Raw genomic sequence first — 25,321 nt, 5'->3', positions numbered from 1 at the left:
AGTTCATTAATACACAATTTAAAACAATATCCGGACTGACTTTGAATAAGTCCCGGTTTACTTTTTAATCAAATGCGAGACAAGCACGAGAAATAAAGAGTACCGACACGAAACACGGAAAATAAATAAGGGCAAACACGAAGCACACACATCGAACCAAACACGAGAAAACGAGAAAGAAAACATCAAAACTCGAAAAACACGTGAAATTAAAAGGCCGAAAACGTTGCACGAAAATAACCCTTTTACCACCCTCAGTTATGCGTCCGAAGCCTTTTTCTGGATTTACATTTATTAGGAATGGTCAAACCCAAACATTATGAAAAGCCAGGGATTATAAGAACTAACCACGTGATTGGCTGTATGACCAATAGAAAAGCCAGGGATTATAAGAACTAACTACGTGAAGGGCTGTATGACCAATAGAAAAGCCAGGGATCATACGAACTAACCACATGATTGACTGTATGACCAATAGAAAAGCCAGGGATTATACGAACTAACCACGTGATTGGCTGTATGATCAATAGAAAAGCCAGGGATTATAAGAACTAACCACGTGAAGGGCTGTATGACCAATAGAAAAGCCAGGGATTATAAGAACTAACCACGTGATTGGCTGTATGACCAATAGAAAAGCCAGGGATTATAAGAACTAATCACGTGATTGGCTGTATGATCAATAGAAAAGCCAGGGATTATAAGAACTAACCACGTGAAGGGCTGTACGACCATAGAAAAGCCAGGGATTATAAGAACTAACCACGTGATTGGCTGTATGACCAATAGAAAAGCCAGGGATTATAAGAACTAACCACGTGAAGGGCTGTATGACCAATAAGGACCTACAAAAACAGCCAAATTCATCTAAGGTCAACTTTTGAGGTCCCTTTTGAACATATATCTCTTCACGTGCTAAGATCTTATACACTCCTGGCTTTCAATATGTTTTGGTTTTAGTTTTCTTAGGCCTGAAGACGTATGAAATGATAAAAAGTTAATTTTATTTACTAGCACTGGGTCGATACCACTTCTAATGGACTGTAAGTTCCCGATGGTGTTATTATCATTTACCAGCACTGGGTCGATACCACTGCTTGTAGACAGTTTGTACCTGGTGATGTTATTTTTATTTACTAGCACTGGATCGATACCACTGCTTGTGTACTGTTAGTTTCCGATGGTATTATCATCCTCTGTTGATAAATCATTCGCAGTTTTGATTAGTGGAAACCTTCAGCCAAATGTGAAGAGGATCCTTCAAAATGTAAAGGCGTTCAATCTTCCATGATGTTAACAAAATAATGGCGGACAGCCAACGATTGGACTTAAGGGCGCATCAAACACAGTATCCTCTCCATAACTACGTGGTGTAGAGTATAATTAAACATCGATTGTGTGTTTTTTTTTTCAAATTGTTTTTTTTTTTTTTTTTTTTTTTTTTTTTTTTAATGTCTGTGCTAAATTGTCATCTAAATGCCTCCGAAATACGTGGGCTTTACCTAGACTAACACTTTAAACTTAACATGTCTTAGCCATTCCGTCACATCGTTACCATCAGAGCAAATATTTTCGTCTGTAAGACTGTAATTTACGAAGTTTCAAAACCGACTGTTCCCAATAATAGTTGACAAGAATATGTTTCCAAATAAAATAAATTCGTTGCATCCTCTGGTGATCCTCAGTGAATTGTTACACTTCTAGTCTTTACGCCTTTGTATACTCTACATGTGTTTTCTTTACGATTACCAAATACTATAATATATTGTTTGTAATTACACCTTATATAAGAATGCCGGATTTTGATTGGTTGTTAGCCAGTGTATTTTTCACATATTCTAACATTTTTTCCTCATTTCAAACGAATTTGCCTGTTTTTTCACCACTGCCGTTGAATTTGCATCAAATTCCCCTCTCTGCCGTAATATTTGCCATTTTGGATATTCCTTTTTTACCCTCGCGAGCCTGTTCCCGCCAAAATTATTCGGAACCTTTCTCACTTTATCCCGACAACAATGTTAAGCACTATTGATTGAGTTAAACCGAAAACTGTCAGAAATATACATAAAGAGTGGAAAAAATGTCTATACAAATGAACGATTTAATGATGGAATAACAATGACGTTTACACATATAGATACCATGACGTTACAAAAAGACAGCACTAACGCATATAAGTACATGTATAATTCCCGCGGTACTACGATTTCCCTTCACATGTACAGACAGTTTCAATCAAAATCTGTTCGGTGTAATTAAACAGATATATCATGTTATGGAGGGGTATTTGCGAAAAATACCAGTCTTGGGACCAAATTTCCCTCGCCTAGCGGCTTGGGAAATTTCACCGTCCCTTGACTGGTATTTTTCGTAAATACCCCTCCATAACATGATATATCTGTTCAATATGGTTTTTCCTTGTTATAATTTTTAAATAGGTGTTCATTAAATTATATTGATTAGATTATTGTTTTTTTGCTTAATTAGTACTAAGTCTTGTAGGTAATGAGCTATCAATTATAGTGTGTATTTCCTTGTCCCAGATACTTAATACGTAGATGGTTTTCCGTCCGTTGAACAACAAACCACATAATGTAAAGTACGTATTTTTGTGTTTCCGTGTTGTAGATATATATCCGAGCGAGTACTCGAGTATCGCCGCTCGATTAAACCAACGAGTACTCGATTAGTAATTATTCACCGAATTGACATCCCTAGAAAAAATGTATTAAACTGCAGAAATAAATGTTCTGAAAAAATACCTTATAAAATATTAATTATGACAATTAAATGTACTGTAATGTTAATATTCTATTGTGGTGTCCTGGTGTACTGAACAGATATATCATGTTAAGGAGGGGTATTTGCGAAAAATACCAGTCGAGAGAATGTTAAATTTCGCGAGCCGTAAGGCGAGGGAAATTCATTCTCAAGACTGGTATTTTTCGCAAATACCCCTCAAGAACATGCTATATCTGTTTAATTACACCGAATGTTAACGTTCAAAAACGCATTGATGATCGTGACGTTACAAGCGTCAAGTCGGATAGAGTATTTTTTGGCAAATACCATGGCAGAGAGGGTAAAAAAGGCATATCCTTTTTGCATATACCCCGGCGGCGTTAAAAAATGAACGATATTCATTTGATTACAGTAAAAATGTGGAACAATACACTGGCTATCAACCAATCAAAACCCAGGATTCTTACATAAGGTGTAATTATGTCGTAAATTCATGGAAGGTGTCCGTTGTTATTCTGTTGTTTACATGTTGTAATGTACTATTATATTATTTATTTATGTATTTCTCTGTCCTGAGTGTTCTTGTGTTTTTTGGTACTGTATTCCTGTCACGTAATGTTGTCATTTTAGCGGTATTTTTAACATTGCCATATAAGCGGGAGGTAAGCTAGCCATAAAACCAGGTTCAACCCACTATTTGTTCTTAAAATGTCCTGTACTAAGTCAGGAATATAGCATTTGTTATCAAATGGTCCGTTTCTATGTATATTTGCGCTTGTTTTTGTTGCAGTTCAGTGATTCTGTTGTTCCGTTGTTTCCTCTTATGGTTGATGTGTTTCCCTCGGTTTTGGTTTTTGACCCGGATTTGTTTTCGCTTAATCGATTTACGAGTATTGAAAAGCGATATACTAATGTTGCCTTTATTTACCTCAAAAATGAAATAAAAAAAACAGTAAAGGAAAATGCTCTCCTCATCTTTAATGATTATCAATACAAAAGAGGATTAGATATAAAGGCTTCTGCTCCATTGAACAGTTCAGTTTTCATCAGATCTGAAAAAGCAAAAAAAAAATAGTCAGTTTACTTAGGTTAGTTACTAAATATCAGTATCATAAATCTCTATAATATTAAGTGAATGTTGCAGAATATCATCCAATGATATGCACGTAATAACATAATGTGTTTGGGTGTGTACGTATGTGTGTTTAAAATGACATGTATTACACAATTTTACATTTATATTTTAAATGAGTTTATTTAAAGTTGTCGTCTAAGGTAACTACAAGAATAATTATATACAATTACTGTCTTGATGAAGTAAATATTTGGTTTTATTGACTTTTGAAAAACTGATATTCACCGAAGCCAACGGCCGAGGTGAATATCAATTTTCAAAAGTCAATTATACCACATATTTACCGAAACAAAAGACAGTAATTGTATATTATGGTTAAAATAAATATAGCTCAGTGAATATTCTAGAATGTATAACTATAGAGACAATATAAAAATAAGGAGATGTGGTATGATTGCCAATGAGACAACTATCCACCAAAGTTCAAATGAAGTGGATGTAAGCAATTATAGGCAACCGTACGGCCTTCAACAATGAGAAAAACCCGTACCGTATGGTCGGCTATAAAAGGCCCCGACATGAAAAATATGAAACAATTCAATAGAGAAAACTAACGGCCTAATTTATAACAAAACAATTTACGAAAAACATATATGACAGACATGAACCAACGACCACCACTGAACTACAGGCTCCTGAATCGGGACAGGCACATACAGAATGTGGCGTGGTTAAACATGTTTGTGAGCGCTTATCCCTCCCCCTAACCTGGGACAATGGTCTAACAGTACAACATAAGAGCAAACTATAAAATCAGTTGAAAAAGCTTAACTCATCAGATGGATACAAACAGAAATACATCTAACAAAAACACAGAGTGGACGTGTACGGGTACTTATATAATTTATCCCAAAAACAAAAAGACACTAAGTACAGATCTGAGAGTACTGGCAGTTACTGACAGCTAGTTCAAAGCCAATAACAACTAATGAAAAAAATCATGTATCTAAGACTAAAATATCAATAAGTACACATCCAACATCCAATGCATTTAGTGTAAAGATTAAAAGCTGTTTAATTGATAAAATTTTGAATTTAAGTTTAAAACAAGTAAGTGTGTTACAACAATCTAAATATACCTTGCAACAAAAAATCCAACAACACAACTTAACAATATATGTTATCATAATTGTTTACGTGTTCCGTTCAATTGAAAAATATATCTTAGTTACAAGAATAATCTTACGTCAGTGAAAGCGAGACGAAAAATACCAAAGGGATATTCAGACTCATAAGTCGAAAATAAACTGATAACGCCATGGCATAAAAAGAAAAGGACCAAAAGACAAACAACAGTATATATAACAAAACATATATTGAAAACTAAAGACTGAGCAACACGAACTTCACCAAAAACCGGGGGTCTCAGGTGCTCCAGAAGGGTAAGCAGATCCTCCACATATGGTACCTGTCGTGTTGCTCATGTAAGAACAAATTCGGTAAAACGTCTTATTCGGTAAGTCACTTTCGGGGAAAGAACATTTCCATCGTCATCTGTGAAATGTAACATAACGTACTCAGCATCGTTACGAACTTGTAGGAAAGTTCAAGGAAACAGTTGTCATGAATTTCTAGAAATTTGCGAATAAATCGGTTGAGATTACTATTAGATCTATCATATTATTTTTGTTGTCTGTTTTGTTTTTTTTGGAGTTTTTTTTTAATTCCGTGTTGTATTTCATAGGTATGTGCATTTATTATTACGTTTTTTTTTTTTCATGTATTCAACTGTTTTTGAAGATTCCTACGGTATACTTGATCGTCCGTAAACTTTGTAAATGGCTGCGATGCTACAGTTATATTTACTCAGAAATACATCGGATTAGAACTGTTTCAAGGGGCAAATCCGTAATTTATTTTTAGAGTGGGAGAGTTTTATCGCAAAACAAAACATTAACGTATCAAGCAGAACCACATCGAATGGCACATTGGACGTTTTATTCTAGATACATGAAAGAAAATCAAATCATTTCCTCCTTTGTAGAATTCATAGTATTTAAGCATCCATTAAGCACCATTCTAATGTACGGCTGCATGTGGACTGATAGTACCCGTGTTTATCAGATCAGTAATCAGTACATCGGTATTGATATGATTCATAACTTACTTTTTATAAAATACTCCGTTAAGTTATAGATATTCCATATCTAATTTAGAAATCATTAAAAAAATAAGGTTCAAACTCCCTCAGGCGACCTTGACCTTTGATGAATATGGCTATTCATTTTAGGTACCGTTTGATCATAAAACTCCTCGCGTTTTAAGGGTTTATACACCCATGAAAGTATTATATTGACACCATAGGTTTCCAATATTTGGGGTTTACGCTGCTGTAGGTTTTTCCAGAGAAGATTTTCGAACGCACGAGTTTTATAAAGTGTTATTTTTTGTTGTATGCATGTTACATGTTACATATTGATTTGAAAATCCTATTATATCATACCTATAGTTATTGCTTGCAATTTCTAGTAAAAACCTTCAGGTGGCATCGATATCGCTTGAATAGCAGCTGAAACAAACACAAAATATCATTGAAGAATTGAATGCTTCTTTTTATAATTTTACTGGGGTGTAAAAGCGTTGACCCAAGCACGTTTTGTATAAGCGCGGAAGCGGAGCGCTCATATATTAAAAATGTGTGCACGATCAATGCTTTTACGACCCTATAAGATTGTAAAAAGAAGTTTTCAATTCTTAGAATTACATTTTTATGCTACAACCATGAAATTAAGAGTTATTTCAAGCGTTTTGTTTGTTTTTCGATGCATTTTTCAACATTTTCACGGAAAGCACGTGCAGTCATAGCTGTTGTATTTTATACGAAAATAAAATTTGATGTGGGAGTGCCTCGCAATTGTTGTCAGCCAATCAAAATTATACGGATTCTAATGAAACATATTTTACATTGTAATTATGAATACATATCTTATACTCATTAAAGTTTATCGGATTCGGGTGTTTAAGAGAATGAATATATTATCTGTTTCCTTTATTACAAGTCATATGCATGGTGCACCCCAAAAATGGTATCTAGTTCAATTGACAGCACACTGTAGCAATTATTCTGAACAGAATTTATCGTCTTAATATTTTGATGAGATTGCTCTGTCACTGTTTAGATATTTTACATGATTTTTCTGCCGTTTATTCCCTTTCATCGCCAGTTTACATATTAACAAAAAGTATAACAAAAGGCAAGGACTCCAAGGCAAATTCAAAAAGAGGAAGTCCATTAAAACTGACAAAATCATACGGTATCAATCAACGGAACCAGCGAAAAATAACTGCCATATTCCTGGCTTGTTACAGGCATTTTCCGAAAAAAATGATGGGTTAAACCTTGTTTTATATCTAGCTAAACCTCCCACTTGTATGACAGTTGTTTATAGTTCCATTATATTGACAAACTCGTCTTATGTGTACAGTAGTACCTGTGCAAGTTTTCTTTGCTAATGCGGCTTCAATAAATGATAAAGAATCATAGTTTTCTACCAGGAACGCATGTTTATTCTTTGGGTCAGATGCCAATAAGTTTATCTCATCTTCTTTCATATGGTCACCAACACCTACAACAATACACACACGTGCACATTTATATTATACTAGTAACAGACAATGAACAATACACACACGTTCACATTTATATTATACTAGTAACAGACAATGAACAATACACACACGTTCACATTTATATTATACTAGTAACAGACAATGAACAATACTAGTATGCACATTATAAGCATACAAGGTGTATATGTATCATATGATTGAAATCTTACACAAAAACATTGGCGAATCCTGGGTGCGGCGATTCCGGGGGTTGGAACCCCTCCCCCCTTTTCGATTTAAATCTTTCTAATTGTTCTATAATCTTTTTTTTTAATATGTGAACGTTTCATGGTGTTCTGGGGGTTGAATCCCCTTTTCAATATGGCTGGATCCGCACCTGAAAAATAAGCTATAATTATGCTCTTCATACTTATTTGTTTATCTATTATTTATATTTTAAGGTGTTGTAATAGGGATAATTAACTGGATTCCTGTAAGAACGCATGCGCAATATTAATTCTTTGGTATCTGTCCTTTTTAAGCTAAAGAATATATGTTGCAAAAACAAATGATCAAATTTCGAAAAAAAAAAACTAACCGTATCGTATGAGATTGTAGGTTATAGATGTTTTGTCACTGTTTAAAAAAATGATTATGTACAGTTTAATGTTAAAATTTGTAACCAGCGATTATCATTTTATGGTGCACAACATTTGGAATTTATCTTCTATCGTCTTTGTAAACTATCTATAATTTCAGTGAGTAGATTATTGAATACGAGGTACCATTTCTAGTTAGATCTTTTTGTTGCTATAGTCACATTTTTTGGCGGTCCAGAAACACCGTGGCTACGACAATCGTTATAAAGTTTTTTCCCACTCAGGTTGTAAAGGTATACACAGAAATTAATATTACAATGGGATTACTCTACCGAACTATACATACCAATGGCAAATATAATTATTCCTTGTTGTTTTGCTTCTTTTGCAAGTCTGTGTGTAGCAACAATGTCTGTTGGTTCACCATCCGTAATGATAATGGCAATTTTAGGAACTTTTCCACCACGCCCGCCATTTCTTTTTTTGAATCCTTTCTGTTTCAGCATTTGTAGTGCTTTGCCTGTAAATGTAAGCTGCATACTCTTTCCGTCGTCTAAATATTGGACCTTTGAAATAGCCTTCATTACTTCATCTTGATCTCTGTAACTGTTGAGTTTAAATTCAAATTTGGAACTATTTCCAAAATTTATGAAACCAACTTGTATGTCATTAGGACTGACAGTAAATCTCTTCACTACAGCCTTGGCAAACAGTTTCAATTTATCAAACGCTTTAAATCCAAGGCTTCTTGAGCTGTCTGCTACAAAAATGACGTCTGCCATTGCTCCATCACATGCTATAAAACATGTATATCATAATACATTTCAATGAATATGATTGGTTAAAAGCAACCGCATGGAGACAGCGTGTATTGTATATGGGGCAAGTTGGCGGGGCTATTTTTTTTCAATATACGGTTAGTAGCGTTGTTACGTCCCATTCAACACGGTGTTGTCAACAGACGAAGACATTGATAATGAACGATCGAAATAAATTCATAAAACACATTTAAAGCTAACAAGTTGTTATTGTTGGCATTTGTTTTGTATAGACCAATGGAAGTAGTTTCTTAATACTAAGTATTGAAGACTTAATCACTTTAATAGGCCACTTGTCTAAATACCAAATGTTGAGATAGTCGGTAAGTTATATTCGTTACACAGTGTGCTAGTGACCTAATATGATATATATGGGGTCAGAAAATTCCATATGCGGTTCATCTCCTGTATGCAAAGCAGGAGACACGTAAACTGTATACCTTATCATATATTGCGTAGGTAAAAATGTAACCTTTTCCCATATTGTTTGGGTTACATGTGGTGTGTAATGGTCTGTAATGTAAGAGTGGAATACTAAAGTGCCAAAAGAGAAAAATTGGTTGATCAAAACAGCCGGGAACACCTAAGAAAGATGACAGACGAAGAAGTTATGAGAACTTTATTGACCTAATCATATATTTCTGACAGTTTTCCCGACCTATTCACACACATATTTTCACGCTTGAAAAGGTGACCTATTCCAGCGGCACGTCCTATCACCTTGTATATAGGAAGTGCCCCCCCCCCCCCCCCCCCCCCACCCCCACCCACCCACCCACCCGAGAACAATTTATGAGAATTGAATATCGTTTAACTGTTGTTGCCTCCAATTCATTGTTATATATTAAAGACATTTATACGATGATTATTTTCACAACTTTTTTAGCAGTATTTGGTACTTTAAATATTTAGTTTAATAGTCCCAGGCAGAATCATGGTATCATTTAATGAAGAACTAAAATTTGGGCTGATTATGAATACATCTGGATGCTGTAAATGTAACGAAATCCTACAAAGACTTCCTCTGGGATATTGTTTGACTTGATCAAAGAGGGATTTATTATTTATCCAAACCGTTCCTAGGCTAAGCATACATATTAATAAGGTCATTATAGAAACTAGAAACCCATTGTATGCACTAGAAACTGTATAATGCATGGTGTGTGTGTGTGTGTGTATGTGTGTGTGTGCGTGTATGTATGTATGAATACACATAAATATCATGAAATCTCACGTTTTTCTTTTTTACATGGATTCGGTTTTTCTTCATCGTCTGAAATCACAAATTTTATACATTACTATTGATATTAATAAAGTCATAAATTAACACAAATGCACTTAAATATAAATCAAAGTTAAAATTTATCAATTTACCGGTATCACTTAACTTATATACTTGTTTCAGGGTGGCACAGAAAACTGCAGGGAGATAATTCTGTAAAAGTCAGCAGAACGTTTTAATCACGTTCTATTGTTAAGGAAATATCAAGCTACTAAATGATCAAAATTAGTGCTTATCAAACTGTATTAATCCAATGAAATGTGATTCAAGTTTGATGATTTTCTATTTTTTTTCAAAGGGTCAAAGTAAATATTTTGTCAAAATTTAAAAAAAAAATAAACGAGCCAAACATGCCAAATTAATTTTAGTCAAAGTGTTTGGTACCACCTTAATTTTCGATTACGCTAACTTATGGTTTGAAAAATTACAATTATATAAAAAAAACAATTCTGTTGCTCTATTCACTGTATTTAAACAATATTGTGTTCTCTGATTTCAAAAAAAAATGTGATATAGCGTACTGTTGTTTTAGCTAACGTTGACAGGCCTCAAAATATACATTCAATGATATTCATCATAAGCATTTTACATTCAGTGAGATCATGGAAGTATTATATTGACAGGAACTACTACGACCCGACTTCAAACGTTTCATCTGCGATGCCGCGCGCAATTTAATGACATGTTAATTAACTTGAAACATGGCACATTATTTACACACAAGCGTGTGGTGCCCTACAATATCGTCTTTCTCGGTTGCTTTCGCGATTACGGAAATAAACGAAGAAATCGAAAGTTGTGATAAATTCTTAGGAAACAGCAATCGGCAAACCTCGGCAGATTCCGTTACCCTACACCTGCATATGTGTGCCGATTGATAGATTGATGGATTTGTGCGAGACATCATTAATTCTATAGAAAAACACATTGACGATGGAAATTTGTACCATAATTATTGAATAAATGCCCCATGTTTATTGATTTATTTTTCGGAAGAAATTGCACTATATGTAATATCGCAAGTTGTGATTATATAATTACTGTTTACTCCAGTGGCACACATTTCATGCATATTTCAGACGATTGTAAAATGATTGTTAATTCTGATAAAAATTAAAGATCAAAGAGATTTGAAATAAATGTAGGAATTATCAAGCTTCGCTCTTAATCCAGATCATTGGTTGGTATACGAATGTTTCAGCTCAGCCCGATGTGTTGAGATTTTATAAGTACTGCAACTGTTCAATAATATTTACTAGTATCATTTGGACATATAGTGATAAAATATTTATGGGACAGAGATGCTTTAGCTATTCCATAACATTTTATAAGTCTCGTTTTTTTTCTCAAATTAATAAATACGGGTCAAATCATAAGTCAAGATTGGCATATACATAAATGACAAATAGAAATACTGACACCGGCTGCTTATTATCGGATAAAATTCGTTCAAATACAAAATATTTTAGCAGTTTTGAATTTCACAAATGTCAGAAAATTTAAATCCACTTATATATATATATATATTTTTTATAAATAACGAGTTGCGTCTTTTTTTTAACTATATTTGTTATGTATAATTTCTGTGATATTAAATATTAATCGGGTCGTCACAGTGTATATATTTATTAAGAAAATGTTCGTGACCCGGCCGTAACCGGAACACACCCTTTTGACAGTTTTAACTTAACCACTGAAGAAATAAAATAATGTCAATCACTATTTTGAATCGTTGTAGAATAATTAATTCTGGGCCGATTTTCATTTTTTATGCATCAGTCGATTTGTTTAAATAAGTTGTTCATGAATAAATGTCAACCTACGCGATTGAAATAAGCAAAGGTGTTTTCCGACAGGTATTGATGTTAATCTGTCTGGGATTGATAAGAAGTATCTCTGGTCAATTTATGACAGCGGCATCGCAGATAGTCACAAAAGAAATTAACGACAGCGTACTAATAAGACAGTTTCCATATCTTTTCTACAGTGCTACCCGGGTTATAAATAAGTGCTAATTAATCGTTGTAGTTCCTGTCAATATAATACTTCCATGATAAAACTAATTACAAGAACCCATTTTAAAGGCCTGTGAGCGTTTTCAAAATTTCAAAAATGATTTTTCTCTTGCAAAATAATAGAAGGACTGGATGGGGTTTACAGAATAAAGAATAATTGCAAAAAATAAAATAATGAATAAAGAAATTTTAGCAAAAATGTCAACGAATAGAGAATAATGGGGTGCAAAAGTAAAAAAGAATAACTTTGAAAAATAAAAGAATTATGTGATGCAATACTGGTTACAGAAATGAACGATGTACAGAATATAAATATCATCTAATCATAGAAAATTTTGATAGAAGAATAACTTCCATGAGATTTTACATAACTATTATAAGTGCTGTATTAAAAAAGATAACTGAAACTATAAAGAAATGTGAAATCAAGGATCGCCTATCCAGACCTTAATAATGCATAAAGTCGTTCAAATTTGGATAAAAAAAATAAACGTTAAGCAATAGCAACATCTTTATAAAATTTTAAGAACATTTAAAAACGTAATCTTATAAACAAATGGTGTTTACTTTGTTCTTTATCGCACACTTTATCTACCAATTCCTTTCTGATTGCTCCAAAACTGTCATAATCTTCCAACTCAAATAAACGTTCCGGATCGCCTGCAATTTTTAGCAAGTTCTCAGGATAACGATTTGGACCAACACCTTTAAGAAATAAAAAATAAATCATAATTACTGAAAAAAGTTACATACTACAATTAGATATGATGTAACTAACTATCTCATTCGTACGAGACAGTGGGTTAAAAGCAGGCATCGGACTTCTTTTAAACTGAGTTTTACTGTGCGTTTTGCTGTGTGTTAGTTTATTCCACAGTTACTAGAGGTATATGGGGAGGGTTGGGATCTTACAAAACATGTTTGCGCCTGTCCCTTGTCAGGAATCTCTTGCCTTTGCTAGTCTTGTGTTTTTTTGTGTGTTTTTTTTTAGGAACGTGAATATATGTAAGTAATTTGCTATATTATATGAAAAAAAAAATGGAAAATGTTTCAATTTTTCCATTTGTAAAGGGACATAACTCTAGAACGGTAAAAGTGACGCCACCCAAATTCAAACTTAATCTGTGTTTTGTGATAATTTAAGCATTATGTTTGAGTTTCATAACATTTGGTTGAGGCAAACTAAAGTAAGAGTGCGGAAACTTTTTTTTTGACGTACAGACGTAGACATACACACTGGCGGACAGACGGACAAGGGTATCAAAATATTTTATCTTGAAGAACTGAAACTTTTCATTGCGCTCGTAGTCATGGGTTTGATTCCGCAGGAAAATAATTAGCATGCGTATTGAAGCAGATAAAAGCAAATGATAAATCCGGAACAATCCCTCCCAAACCCCTCCATCAGAATATCAGATGTTCATCCCCTAAAGAGCAAAAACTGGTCAGCCTAGAATCAGAATATTGTGTCTGAGAATGGCGATAGGTCAACATAGCTTGTTAACTAGCACGTTAAAAATCCCGTACAGCTTCTAGGTCTAGTTCAAAACAATGTTCATATTCATCTCACATCAACATATCTATGACCTGAATATGTATTTAACTTATAAATAGCCACTGCACAGCCAGCACTCCATCCATTCCACGATTACATGAAACCCTCAGCAATGAAACACAATCTTTTCACATCTTACATAATAACATACCTACAGCAAAAACAATAATATTCGTTTTTCTTAGTGCCAGGAGAGCACTGGCAAAGTCAGCCCTATCGTTTGGGTCTCCGTCTGTTATAATCACGGCTATTTGTGGAACGTCAGTACGGCTACCATGTGACGTGGATAGTCCTTCGTCTATTAAAAGTCTTAAAGCTTTACCAATATTAGTATCGCCACCTTTCCATTGATCTCTCTCAAAATTCTTTCTATCATCTAAAATGTTGGCAATTTCTTTCTCTGTTTTGAAGTCATCTAGTTGGTACAATATCTCCGTATTGGTAGTAAATGTCATTATTCCGGTCCGTACCTGGTCTTTACCCAGATCAAACGCTTTAATTACATCACCCACAAAATCTAATTCTTTTATAACATTATAACCCCATTTCAAACTACTGGATGTATCGACAACAAAGAAAACATCCGCTGTTTTCTTTAAGCATCCTAAAATCAAAGAAAAAAAAATCTGTTTAATATCAAAAATGTATATATGATGTAGACCAAAATTAATGTTACACAGGTAGGGACTGTTAGGTGGCTGGGGCGTCTTAATTAAAATCAATAGAATTTTTTGATAATTTGTCTAAATGAATTTTTTATCATGCTTTTTTCAAAAATAAAATAAAAAGTATGGATCATTGGACTTTTTTTCACGCTTCAGGTTGTGCAAAATTGTCAGATTTTGTATAGATTATGCATGGAAAATCCAACTTTTGTGTGATAAAAAGAAAACTACATCATAGAATTTTAAGATAAAATGTGAGAAGATAGCTCTTATAGCATGCTTTCAGATAAGAAAAAGAAAAAAATGGGGTCACCGAACTTGTTTTCTTGCTACATATTAAAATAGGTAAATTCACAACACTTTCTATTAAAATAACTGTATCTGAGTTATCTCCCCTTATTTGGCAAAGTTGAAAAAAATTTAATTAAACACAAATATGGTGTTTTTTTCTTTTAGAAATTACAGCTATAAATATGATAAAACCCATAATTTTCTATATTTACAATAAAAAGTTTTACACATGAATTACATACTACTCTCAAAATTTGCACATTTCATTAAAGATCTAGACCAATTGTTATCTGTTATTTCAAAATCCAAGATGAAGTAAGACACCCGAGCCTCCTTAACTGTCAAATTGAAATGCAACGGCATGGTTTGGTTTTTTTTTACGGGTATTTCATTTGTTTGTCGAATTTTCTCATGCTCGTCAAGATGTCTACTGTCGAATAATCCTGCTTTCTGTAGGCCTGCCCGTCAGGATGTCTACTGTTGGATGATCCTGCTTTCTGTAGGTCTGCCTATCAGGATGTTTACAGTTGAATGATCCTGCTTTGTGTAGTGTCGGTCATGATACCTACTGTTGGGTGATCCTGCTTTCTGTAGGTCTGCCCGTCAGGATGTCTACTGTCGAATGATCCTGCTTTCTGTAGGTCTGCCCGTCAGGATGTCTACTGTCGAATGATCCTGCTTTATGTAGTGTCGGTCATGATACCTACTGTTGGGTGATCCTGCTTTCTGTAGGTCTGCCCGTCAGGATGTCTACTGTCGAATGATCCTGCTTTCTGTAGGTCTGCCCGTCAGGATGTCTACTGTCGAATGATCCTGCTTTCTGTAGGTCTGCCCGTCAGGATTTCTACTGTCGAATGATCCTGCTTTCTGTAGGTCTGCCCGTCAGGATGTCTACTGTTGGATGATCCTGCTTTCTGTAGGCCTGCCTGTCAGGATTTCTACTGTCGAATGATCCTACTTTCTGTAGGTCTGTCCGTCAGGATGTCTACTGTTGGGTGATCCTGCTTTCTGTAGGTCTGCCCGTCAGGATGTCTACTGTTGAATGATCCTGCTTTCTGTAGGTCTGCCCGTCAAGATGTCTACTGTCGAATGATCCTGCTTTATGTAGTGTCGGTCATGATACCTTCTGTTGGGTGATCCTGCTTTCTGTAGGTCTGCCCGTCAGGATGTCTATTGTCGAATGATCATGCTTTCTGTAGGTCTGCCCGTCAGGATGTCTACTGGCGAATGATCCTGCTTTCTGTAGATCTGTCCGTCAGGATGGCTACTTTCGGGTTATCCTGCTTTCTGTAGGTCTGCCCGTCAGGATGTCTACTGTTGGATAATCCTGCTTTCTGTAGGTCTGCCCGTCAGGATGTTTACTGTCGGATAATCCAGCTTTCAGTAGGTCTGCCCGTCAGGATGTCTTCTGTCGAATAATTGGAAATTGATAAGTTAAAACAATGAAATTTTAAGTCAGGTTTTTCTAAAAATTACCAACCTGTATATCTGAAATTTTCGACCAGTATATTTTTGTAGGTAGATCCTATGTAGTACAAAACAAACGATATATCAGTGTAATGTGTTATTTTACTATGCACTGATCGTGGTTTCTATTTGTATGTGTCTTTCTGTAGTGCTTGTTTCTGCTTATTTGACATGTCAGTGTAATGTGTCATTTTACTATACACTAGTTATGATCATAGTTTCTATTTGTAAATGTCTTTCTATTATAGTGCTTGATTCTGCTTACCCTGACATATCAGTGTAATGTGTCATGTTACTATCCATGTACACTAATATTTTCTAATTGAATGTGCCTTTCTGTAATGCTTGTGTCTGCTTACATCGACACATCAGACAGTATAATGTGTCATTTTACTATACACTGATCATGGTTTCTAATTGTATGTGCCTTTCTGTAGTGATTGTTTCTGCTTACCCTGACACATCAGTATAATGTGTCATTTTACTACACAGTACACACTGATCATGTTTTTTTAATTGTATGTGCTTTTCTGTAATGCTTGTTTCTGCTTATCCTGACACATCAGTATAATGGGTCATTTTACTACACACTGATCATGTTTTTTTAATTGTATGTGCTTTTCTGTAATGCTTGTTTCTGCTTATCCTGACACATCAGTATAATGTGTCATTTTACTACACACTGATCATAGTTTCAATTTGTATGTGTTTTTATGTAGTGCGTGTTTCTGCTTAACCTGACACATCAGTATAATGTGTCATTTTACTACACACTGATCATAGTTTCAATTTGTATGTGTTTTTATGTAGTGCGTGATTCTGCCTACCCTGACACATCAGTATAATGTGTCATTTTACTACACACTGATCATAGTTTCAATTTGTATGTGTTTTTATGTAGTGCGTGTTTCTGCTTAACCTGACACATCAGTATAATGTGTCATTTTACTACACACTGATCATAGTTTCAATTTGTATGTGTTTTTATGTAGTGCGTGTTTCTGCTTACCCTGACACATCAGTATAATGTGTCATTTTACTACACACTGATCATAGTTTCAATTTGTATGTGTTTTTATGTAGTGCGTGATTCTGCCTACCCTGACATATAACGTAGTATAATGGTTGTGACTTACGTTGATAGAGTGGAGGTGCCGGAGGTCTCGGAGGTCCCGGAGGTGCTGGAGCTTAAATATATAGATATTTTATGTACAAAAGTTACTTATGTTTCTCAGTTTAAAATAATTTCTACGTTATATGAATGTCATTACGAATGAATGAATATATTAATATTAAATTGAAACCTGAATTATAACGAACAATTATATTCAAATATATGAGTGATTTTCAGCCAGCCAAATAGGCTTATATTATGTGATGCACTGTCATGATATGATACACATTGTTATAATTTTAATCGTGCTAGAAAACATGAAATCGCTGGATATTTCTAGATGGTGATACTGTCTGTGATATCTTATCTAATAAGTGGTATCTCAGAGACGAATTTTTACTAAAAGACGTTTTAATTGTTATACATGTAAGTGGAGTGACAAACCAAGAAAAGGGTGCTAATTTCACGACTTCAATGGACCGGCATAACTGCAAGCTAAATTTGATTTTTACCTCAAATTTTACAAATTTGCACCATTTTTCAATTCTTCGACCAGGCAAAATTTAAAGTTTGAACATTTCTCTAAACGAAAAATCATAATTTAGCCTGCAGGTATGGTGGTCCATTAAAGTTGAAAATTTGTTGACTTGGTCACTCCACTATGTTTTTCGGAGGTGAGTACTTATCTATGCGACCGTGTTTGTCACATAGAAAGAATTCATTTCTTTGAAGATCAATGAGGAAGAAAGATAAAGTTTGCGTAAATATTATCTTAACATTAATAGAGAAACAGATTCGGCAAGCCTCTTGCTTTTAGTTTACAATTTTAACTGTCAAGAGCAGAGAAATATCGTAACACCTTTTATGCAGTCGTAAAAGTTTAGGTCTTCAACATTTTCTTAGTTATACAAATTTGGTATCACCGCAGCTACATTTATTGAGACTGTGTATTTTGTTTTAAAAATATGTCCTTCTTGTGTTTCAAGTGCAATATTGATGAGGGTCTGGATGGGGTTTAAAGAATAGAGAATAATGGGCAAAATGTCCAGAATAAATGGCTAAAAACATTAAAAATATAGAAGAATAGGTAAAAAATTAAAGATAAGAGAATAAAAGAGTACTAAAATATAGAGAAAAGAGACTAATAGGCAAACAATATATAGAAAACAGATTAAAAAACCTGGAAAATTAAAGAATACAGAATTGAAGGACTCCCATCCAGGCCCTCATAGAACTCCGAAACTTACAGTGAAGTGTTTTGCATTCCAAATGCGCTGTGAGCATAATAAAAAAAAAATTCCAAAGTTTAAAAATGAAAGGATCCCCATCTAGACCCTCACTGATAGTAACATTATTATAAAAATGTTTTCTTAAAGTAAAGGTTTTAAAAATACTTACGAGACCGAGCTGTGACCTGCAAAGGCAAAAATTATATATAGAATAAGGACATAGATTTGGTCGTCAACTTTACTTTGATAATTGGCAAAAAGTGTCATTTATTTTTAAACTGTCGTTAACGTGCTATTGGAGATTTTTTTTAATCTAAAAATAAGGAGATGTTATATGAATGCAACAGGGAAATATATCGACCAGAGTTTACATGACGAAGATAAAAGCAGTAATGGTTCACCGTACGACCTTCAACAATGAGAAAAATCCATGGCGTATAGTCGGCTATTAAAGGCCCCGATATGAAAAATGTGAAACAAATCAAAGAGAAAAACTAACGTACTAATGTATAATACAATAAAGTTTACGAAAAACAAATATGACAGACATGAACCAACGTCAACCACTGATTAACATGCATCTGACAAGCACACAAAGAATAAGTTAAACTACTTTGCTCTCAAAAAAAAAAAAAAAAATACGGACAAGATAAAATACTGATCATGAATTGTGAGAATAAGTCTCCATTTTGACTAGTCTACAGTTGACTACCGATTGACACATCTCAAATAGCAAAATGGAGCCCACAATTCATTCGAACAGCCACATAGAGGCTGTCTTACATATCAAACAGCTAAATGGAGGCTGTCTTACATATTAACAAACAACTAAATGGAGGCAAAAATATTTTGCAAATTTAGGCTGTCATCCATACGAACAGCAAAATTGATGCTATCTTAATTTTGAACCTACTGTCGAACTTTAGACCTCCAGTTAACCAACAAATATGATACAATTTAAAACGGATAAAACAATGCCTAAGTACACATCAAGTTCAAAACACAATTTGCGATTTAAGTGCGGACCACTTGTGTAAACCAATTTGATATGTTTGATAAAAGAAAACCCAACACTAATTTTCTGCATATATTTTAGTTTAATGCAAGTTTTGCAAACTATGCCAATACGTTTAAGGAAGCTCGGGTGTCTTCTGCCATCTTGGATTTATATAGCAGAAAACAATGCAAATCAAACAATCGGTCTATATCTTTAATGTAATGTGCGATCTTAAGAGAAGAATGCAATTCTTGTGTAAGACTTTTCTACTTAACCAAGAAAATTATGTTTTATCATATTCTTGCGACTGTTTTTACAAAAAAAATATATCTGTTATTTGATTCAATTTTTCCCGCCATATGAGGGGGGATAACTCAGATAATGTAACTTGTATACTGGTTACCTATTTTGTTTTGTTAAAAGAAAACGAGTCCCGTGATCATAATTTTGTTTTAATTTCTAAGAGCTATTGTCTCATATTTTATCTTAAAGCTCTTTGGTTTAGTTGTCTTTCTATCCCAAGAAATTGTGTTTTCCACATTTTACCCAAGATGTAGCTTGAATAAAAGCCACGTGACCCATATTTTTTTATATAAAACTGAATTTTATCAAATTATTAAAAAAATCTATGGATTTTGATTTAGTACCCCCACCCCCTTACCCGCCAACCCCCACCCCTCCACTTCTACCTTTAGCAGCAGGGATGGATCCAGCCATTTATAAAAGTGGGTTCCAGGGTAAAGGGGGATTCCAACCATTATATTACCAACGATATTGCTAAAGCCCTTGATTCTGGAAAGGAAATCAGAGTTGTGTTTTGTGATATCAGTAAAGCGTTCGACCGGGTCTGGCATGACGGCCTCTTTCATAAACAAGAAAAATATGGAATAAGAGGGGACTTACTGAAATGGTTCAAAAGTTTTTTATCTGAGAGAAGACAAAGAGTTTTCATAGGAGGACAGACCTCTGATGTTTATAGAATTAAAGCAAGTGTCCCCCAGGGCTCAATATTAGGCCCTGTATTATTTTTATTATTTATAAATGATATTGTATGTGACATATCATGCAACATCAGACATTTCGCTGACGATACATTATTATATATAGTTGTTGAGAACGAGTATGCTACGGCTGAATTAATGAACTCTGATATAGAAAAAATTCACTTGTGGTCTCAACAATGGCTCGTTAATTTTAATCCAAGAAAAACTGAAACCATGACCATATCTAGAAAAACAGCAAAACCCCATAATCAACGCAATATATATGAATGATACGCTGATACAAGAGGTTGAAAAACATAAACATTTAGGGTTAATTTTTCAAGAAAGCGGCTGTTGGGAAAGTCATGTTAATTATATTATTGATAAAGCTACGCCGTACTTAAATATTATGAGGAGTTTAAAGTTTAAGTTATCGCGTAATAATCTACAAGTTATTTATACCAGTTTCATCAGGCCTATTCTCTAATATGCGGAAACTGTGTGGGATAACATACCAATTATTTAAAGGACAAACTAGAGAGCATCCAAATAGAAGCGGCTTGTATAGTCACAGGTTCCACCAAACTTTGTTCTAAATCTAAACTTTATAATAATAATGGTTGGGTATCTCTGAGTGAAAGAAGATCCAGACATAAAATTCTCAAACTTTGCGAAATGTTTCATGATCAAGCTCCTAATTATCTGTGTATATATAGTCTCGTACCTCAACAACTTTATCAAGTTTATAACTATAATACTAGAAGGGCATTTAACGTTCAAAACATGAACTGTAGAGCTACTTTTTATCAAAATTCCTTCCTACCATCTGTTATTCGTGAATGGAACAGCCTTCCACAAGATGTAAGATGTAATCCATCAAAAATTACACTTAAAAATTATATAAATCGTGATATTTAGAAAGTCCCTACATTTTATAATACTGGTTGTAGAAAAGGCCAAATACTTCACGCCAGACTCCGGTTGAACTGCAGTGGCTTAAATGAACACCTTTTTACAGAAACATATTGTTCTTTCAAGCCTCTGTATTTGTGGACAAGTTGAGAGCAGCAAACACTATCTGCTAGAATGTCATAATTATAGACTCAATAGGACACAAACCATTTCCACACTACCAAGATATAATATACAAACATTATTATCAGGTAGTGAACTCATCAGTGATGAGGAAAACGAAAATATTTTTAAAGTTGTACAAAGTTTTATTTTGGAAACAGGGAGATTTGGTTCATAAACATTTATTTTTGATGTCGATTTAGACTTGAAACTTTAATTTAATTTAACCTTATTTTTGAAACATTTACATATTTTCACAGCTTCATGTGAGACCACAATTATAAAAAATGAGTTGATCACATTTTTCGATCAAACTGACTTCTGAGTAACGGGCAAACCACAAAATAAACATGTAATGTGAATTGAAAATTATGTTATGCGAGTTTCTTACACTATGTTCCTAATTTTGTCATTTTTTTTAAAGGGAGACGGATTTATATACATTTGTAAATTCTTCTTGTTTCCGAATCCCTGTATTTCTATTGTATAATTGAATTTTGTGCACTTTTGAAAAAATAAGAAATTGTTTAAACTAACCATATGTCCCAATTCACAAGCATTGATCGTAAAATAAAGGGGTGGTTTCAACATCGATCCCCAACCCCTTGGATCCACCACTGAACAGATTACATTTAGTACGTGATCTACAACCGGATTGAACATTCCAGAGTTTTCATAATATCAAACAAACTTCTTTTGAACTTTGGTGGATAGTTGTCTCATTGACAATCATACAACATCTCTTTATTTTTATATTAGGGTTTTAAACGAATACTACAATTAAATTTTTTCACAATATCTTAAACATTAGAAATCATGCAGTGTTCACGAGGAGAACATTTACATAATTATGCAGGTAAATATGCATATTTTCTAATACATTTTGTGACAATATATCGTCTCTGAATTCTTATTTTCGTATTTTTAGAAGAAAATTCTAATTAAAAGATAAAATTAGGTGCATCATCTCAAGATAAAAATTGAATGAAAACTTTAATTTTCCTTTGGCATTCAAAATTTTGGTTATTTCTATAAACAATACAATTATTGCAACACTTTGAATTAAATTTGAAAAATATTGTAAAGATGCTTACTTATTAAGGTTTTAAATAAAAACGGAAACACAATGCTAATTTTTATAGTATGATCCTTCATTTGAAAAACATCATTGTCAGATGTAAAATTTAAAGTCAATGATGTTTAAAGTATGTCATGCAAGGTACTTACACGTGCAAACAGCAACAGAGAAAACAGCGAAAGGAAGAGCATTGCTTACGTCTTTCCTGCACTACTAGTAGTAACGAGGGATGTAACATGTTTATTATTTATAACGAATTTAATATAATTACAACTTCATTTATTGCAATTATTTAATTATCAATTTGCTAAAGTAACATCATAAATACAAAAAATAACGTTTGTTACATAGATAAAATGCTTAATTTTCTCTATTGCTTCAATTTTTGCATTTGTTTACATAGTTGACCTTAGAATCATACATAACATGACATATTATATGCCAGAAACGTGGTGTTGTTAGCTATCAAACCCCTCTTTTACTTTAGTAATTATTTCCACAAATTAACAATTTTTTTCTTGTTAATGAATCATGCTTATTATGTTAAACAAAACGTGACTAGTATTGTTTTCAAAATAGATATAATATTTCAAGAACTGTTTGTTTATCATAATAGACTATTCCTAATTTTATAGGGAACCATTTCCTTTGATTGTATTTACTTCAAAAGCTACAAGTCTAATGTGATATACAATAGAAGAGTATATGTCCTTACTAAGATACCAATATTACATTCGAAATTTATAAGTCGAAGACAAACATGCAGGTATCACCATAGCAAAACAAAATCAAAAACTGAGCAACACGAACCCCGTCAAAAACTGGGTTGATATCAGGTGCTCCGGAAAGGTAAGCAGATACATGTATATACGTCTACTAAAATTCACAGTATCATAACATCGATCATGTGTTCACCTTGCTTGCGGCTCTGACATTATTTTGTAATATTCTGAATTGTTAATCAAGTTTTGACACTTTTTGATGGTTCAAAACTATAAATTCGAATATATTTTGTCAGTTTGAGACATTTATTTCCAAATTAGTTGTGTAAAATAGAGGCGACAGTTACCGAAGGGACATCCAGACTCATACATCGAAAATAAACTGACAATGCCATAACAAAAAACAGACCAAAAGACAAACAACAGTATACAAAACACAACATAGAAAACTAACCGAGAATTCGAAAATATATTGCAAAATATCATAGTTATGTAAAAGAAGGCGAAAGATAACTAAGGGACATCCTAACTCATAAGTTGAAATTAAACTGACAACGCCATGAAAATAAAATGAAAAACTATCAAAAGACAACACATACATAACACAACATAGAAAATTAAAGACCGAGCGACACGAACACCACCAAAAATCGGGGATGTAGATGGTGAATTTAATTTCTTCTCCCATTACAAAAAAAAAATCAAAGTGTTAGTAACAATTCTGTTCTTGGTTCACAAAATACTGACTTCATGAGTTTAACTATACTTTGTGCTCTGTCCTTTATCTATTTGGATCTGACAACAAGGTTGTCTCAGATAGGAAGAGAACCAGCCTTGAGTTTAACTTGTAAACAAAAGTAATAATGTTTTCTTAATCCCACACATTTTCAAAAGGTTTATATACTATTCCCTCCTTTTTAAGACGTGCAAAAGAATTGAGGCCAAGAGCCTCGTAATGAATTGATTGGTGTAAAAAGTGTTGTGTACGGAAGCGTATTAGCGCCACACAATTTTTTTTTATAATTTTCTTCCTATCTTTGCGATATAACGCAAACTTTTGCGAAATAACGCAAACATTTGCGAAATAACGCAAACCTTTGCGTTATAACGCAAACCTTTGCATCATAACGCAAACATTTGCGATATAACGCAAAACTTTGCGTTAACTATAACGCAAACCTTTGCGAAATAACGCAAACCTTTGCGTTATAACGCAAACATTTGCAAAATAACGCAAACATTTTTTTTTATCTTATTTCTTATTTAAGATTCAAAGGAAGTAGCAGTTATAAATGGAGGAGGCTGCATACATTAAAATGTATCCTAGCTCCTTTGTACTCATAACAAAGTAAAATGCTTGAATATTTAGAACATATCATTGACTAATAATGAGTAGGATAATAGATATAAGAAGATGTGGTATGAATGGCAATGAGACAACTCTCCATCCAAGTCACACTTTCTAAAATCAAACCATTTGATATAGGTCAAAGTACGGTCTTCAACACGGAGCCTTGGTTCACACCGAACAGCAAGCTATACAGGGCCCCAAAAATTATATACATGATAATACATTTATATATATTACAAAGAAAATTGAGTAAATTGAAGTTGTATTGAAGAATATAAAAAATCAACCCTGCTAATATAGTTATAGCCAAATATAAATATACTTCCAAAGTAAGCTCTCGTTTGAGGATTGTGTAAGGTTGGTTAGATCCAAACAAGCTACCTTTTTGCAATAAAATGAAGATGTTTTATTATTAAAATTATGTTCTCTACATTTAAATTGTTACCCAAGTATCTTAAAGTTACTTCACTAGATTGAAATAAAAATTCCATGAATTTCTATCAAAGAATCTTGATCATATTTTGAGATTTAAAAAAAATCTTGCATCAAAATTTAAAAAAAACAAATGTTTCTTCATTAATAATTCATTTTAAAGCAGAAAGATCATTTTGTCTATTTGACTTGAAAGTTTCACAAATGTATGACATTAGTTTTG

The 25,321-nt window shown here is 33.6% G+C and overlaps 1 protein-coding gene across 1 annotated transcript; it reads right to left on the bottom strand.

Annotated features, from left to right (window-relative positions):
- Positions 1-3,700: 3,700 nt before the first annotated feature.
- LOC127710840 (cartilage matrix protein-like) lies at positions 3,701-22,819 on the bottom strand. Its single transcript, XM_052216797.1, has 10 exons — positions 22,743-22,819; positions 18,631-18,646; positions 17,255-17,305; positions 13,847-14,299; positions 12,708-12,845; positions 10,078-10,116; positions 8,372-8,821; positions 7,309-7,443; positions 6,321-6,386; positions 3,701-3,794 (listed from the first exon to the last, which is right to left on the bottom strand). Exons 1-9 carry the CDS (start codon positions 22,782-22,784, stop codon positions 6,343-6,345), a joined length of 1,368 nt encoding a protein of 455 aa, XP_052072757.1. The 5' UTR covers positions 22,785-22,819; the 3' UTR covers positions 3,701-3,794; positions 6,321-6,342.
- Between the last annotated feature and the right edge of the window lie 2,502 nt (positions 22,820-25,321).

Source organism: Mytilus californianus, unplaced genomic scaffold, assembly GCF_021869535.1.
Source record: "Mytilus californianus isolate M0D057914Y unplaced genomic scaffold, xbMytCali1.0.p SCAF_8, whole genome shotgun sequence".
Taxonomy (NCBI): domain Eukaryota; kingdom Metazoa; phylum Mollusca; class Bivalvia; order Mytilida; family Mytilidae; genus Mytilus; species Mytilus californianus.
The sequence above is the reverse complement of the archived record's forward strand: the minus strand, read 5'-3'. Positions and strand labels throughout refer to the sequence as shown.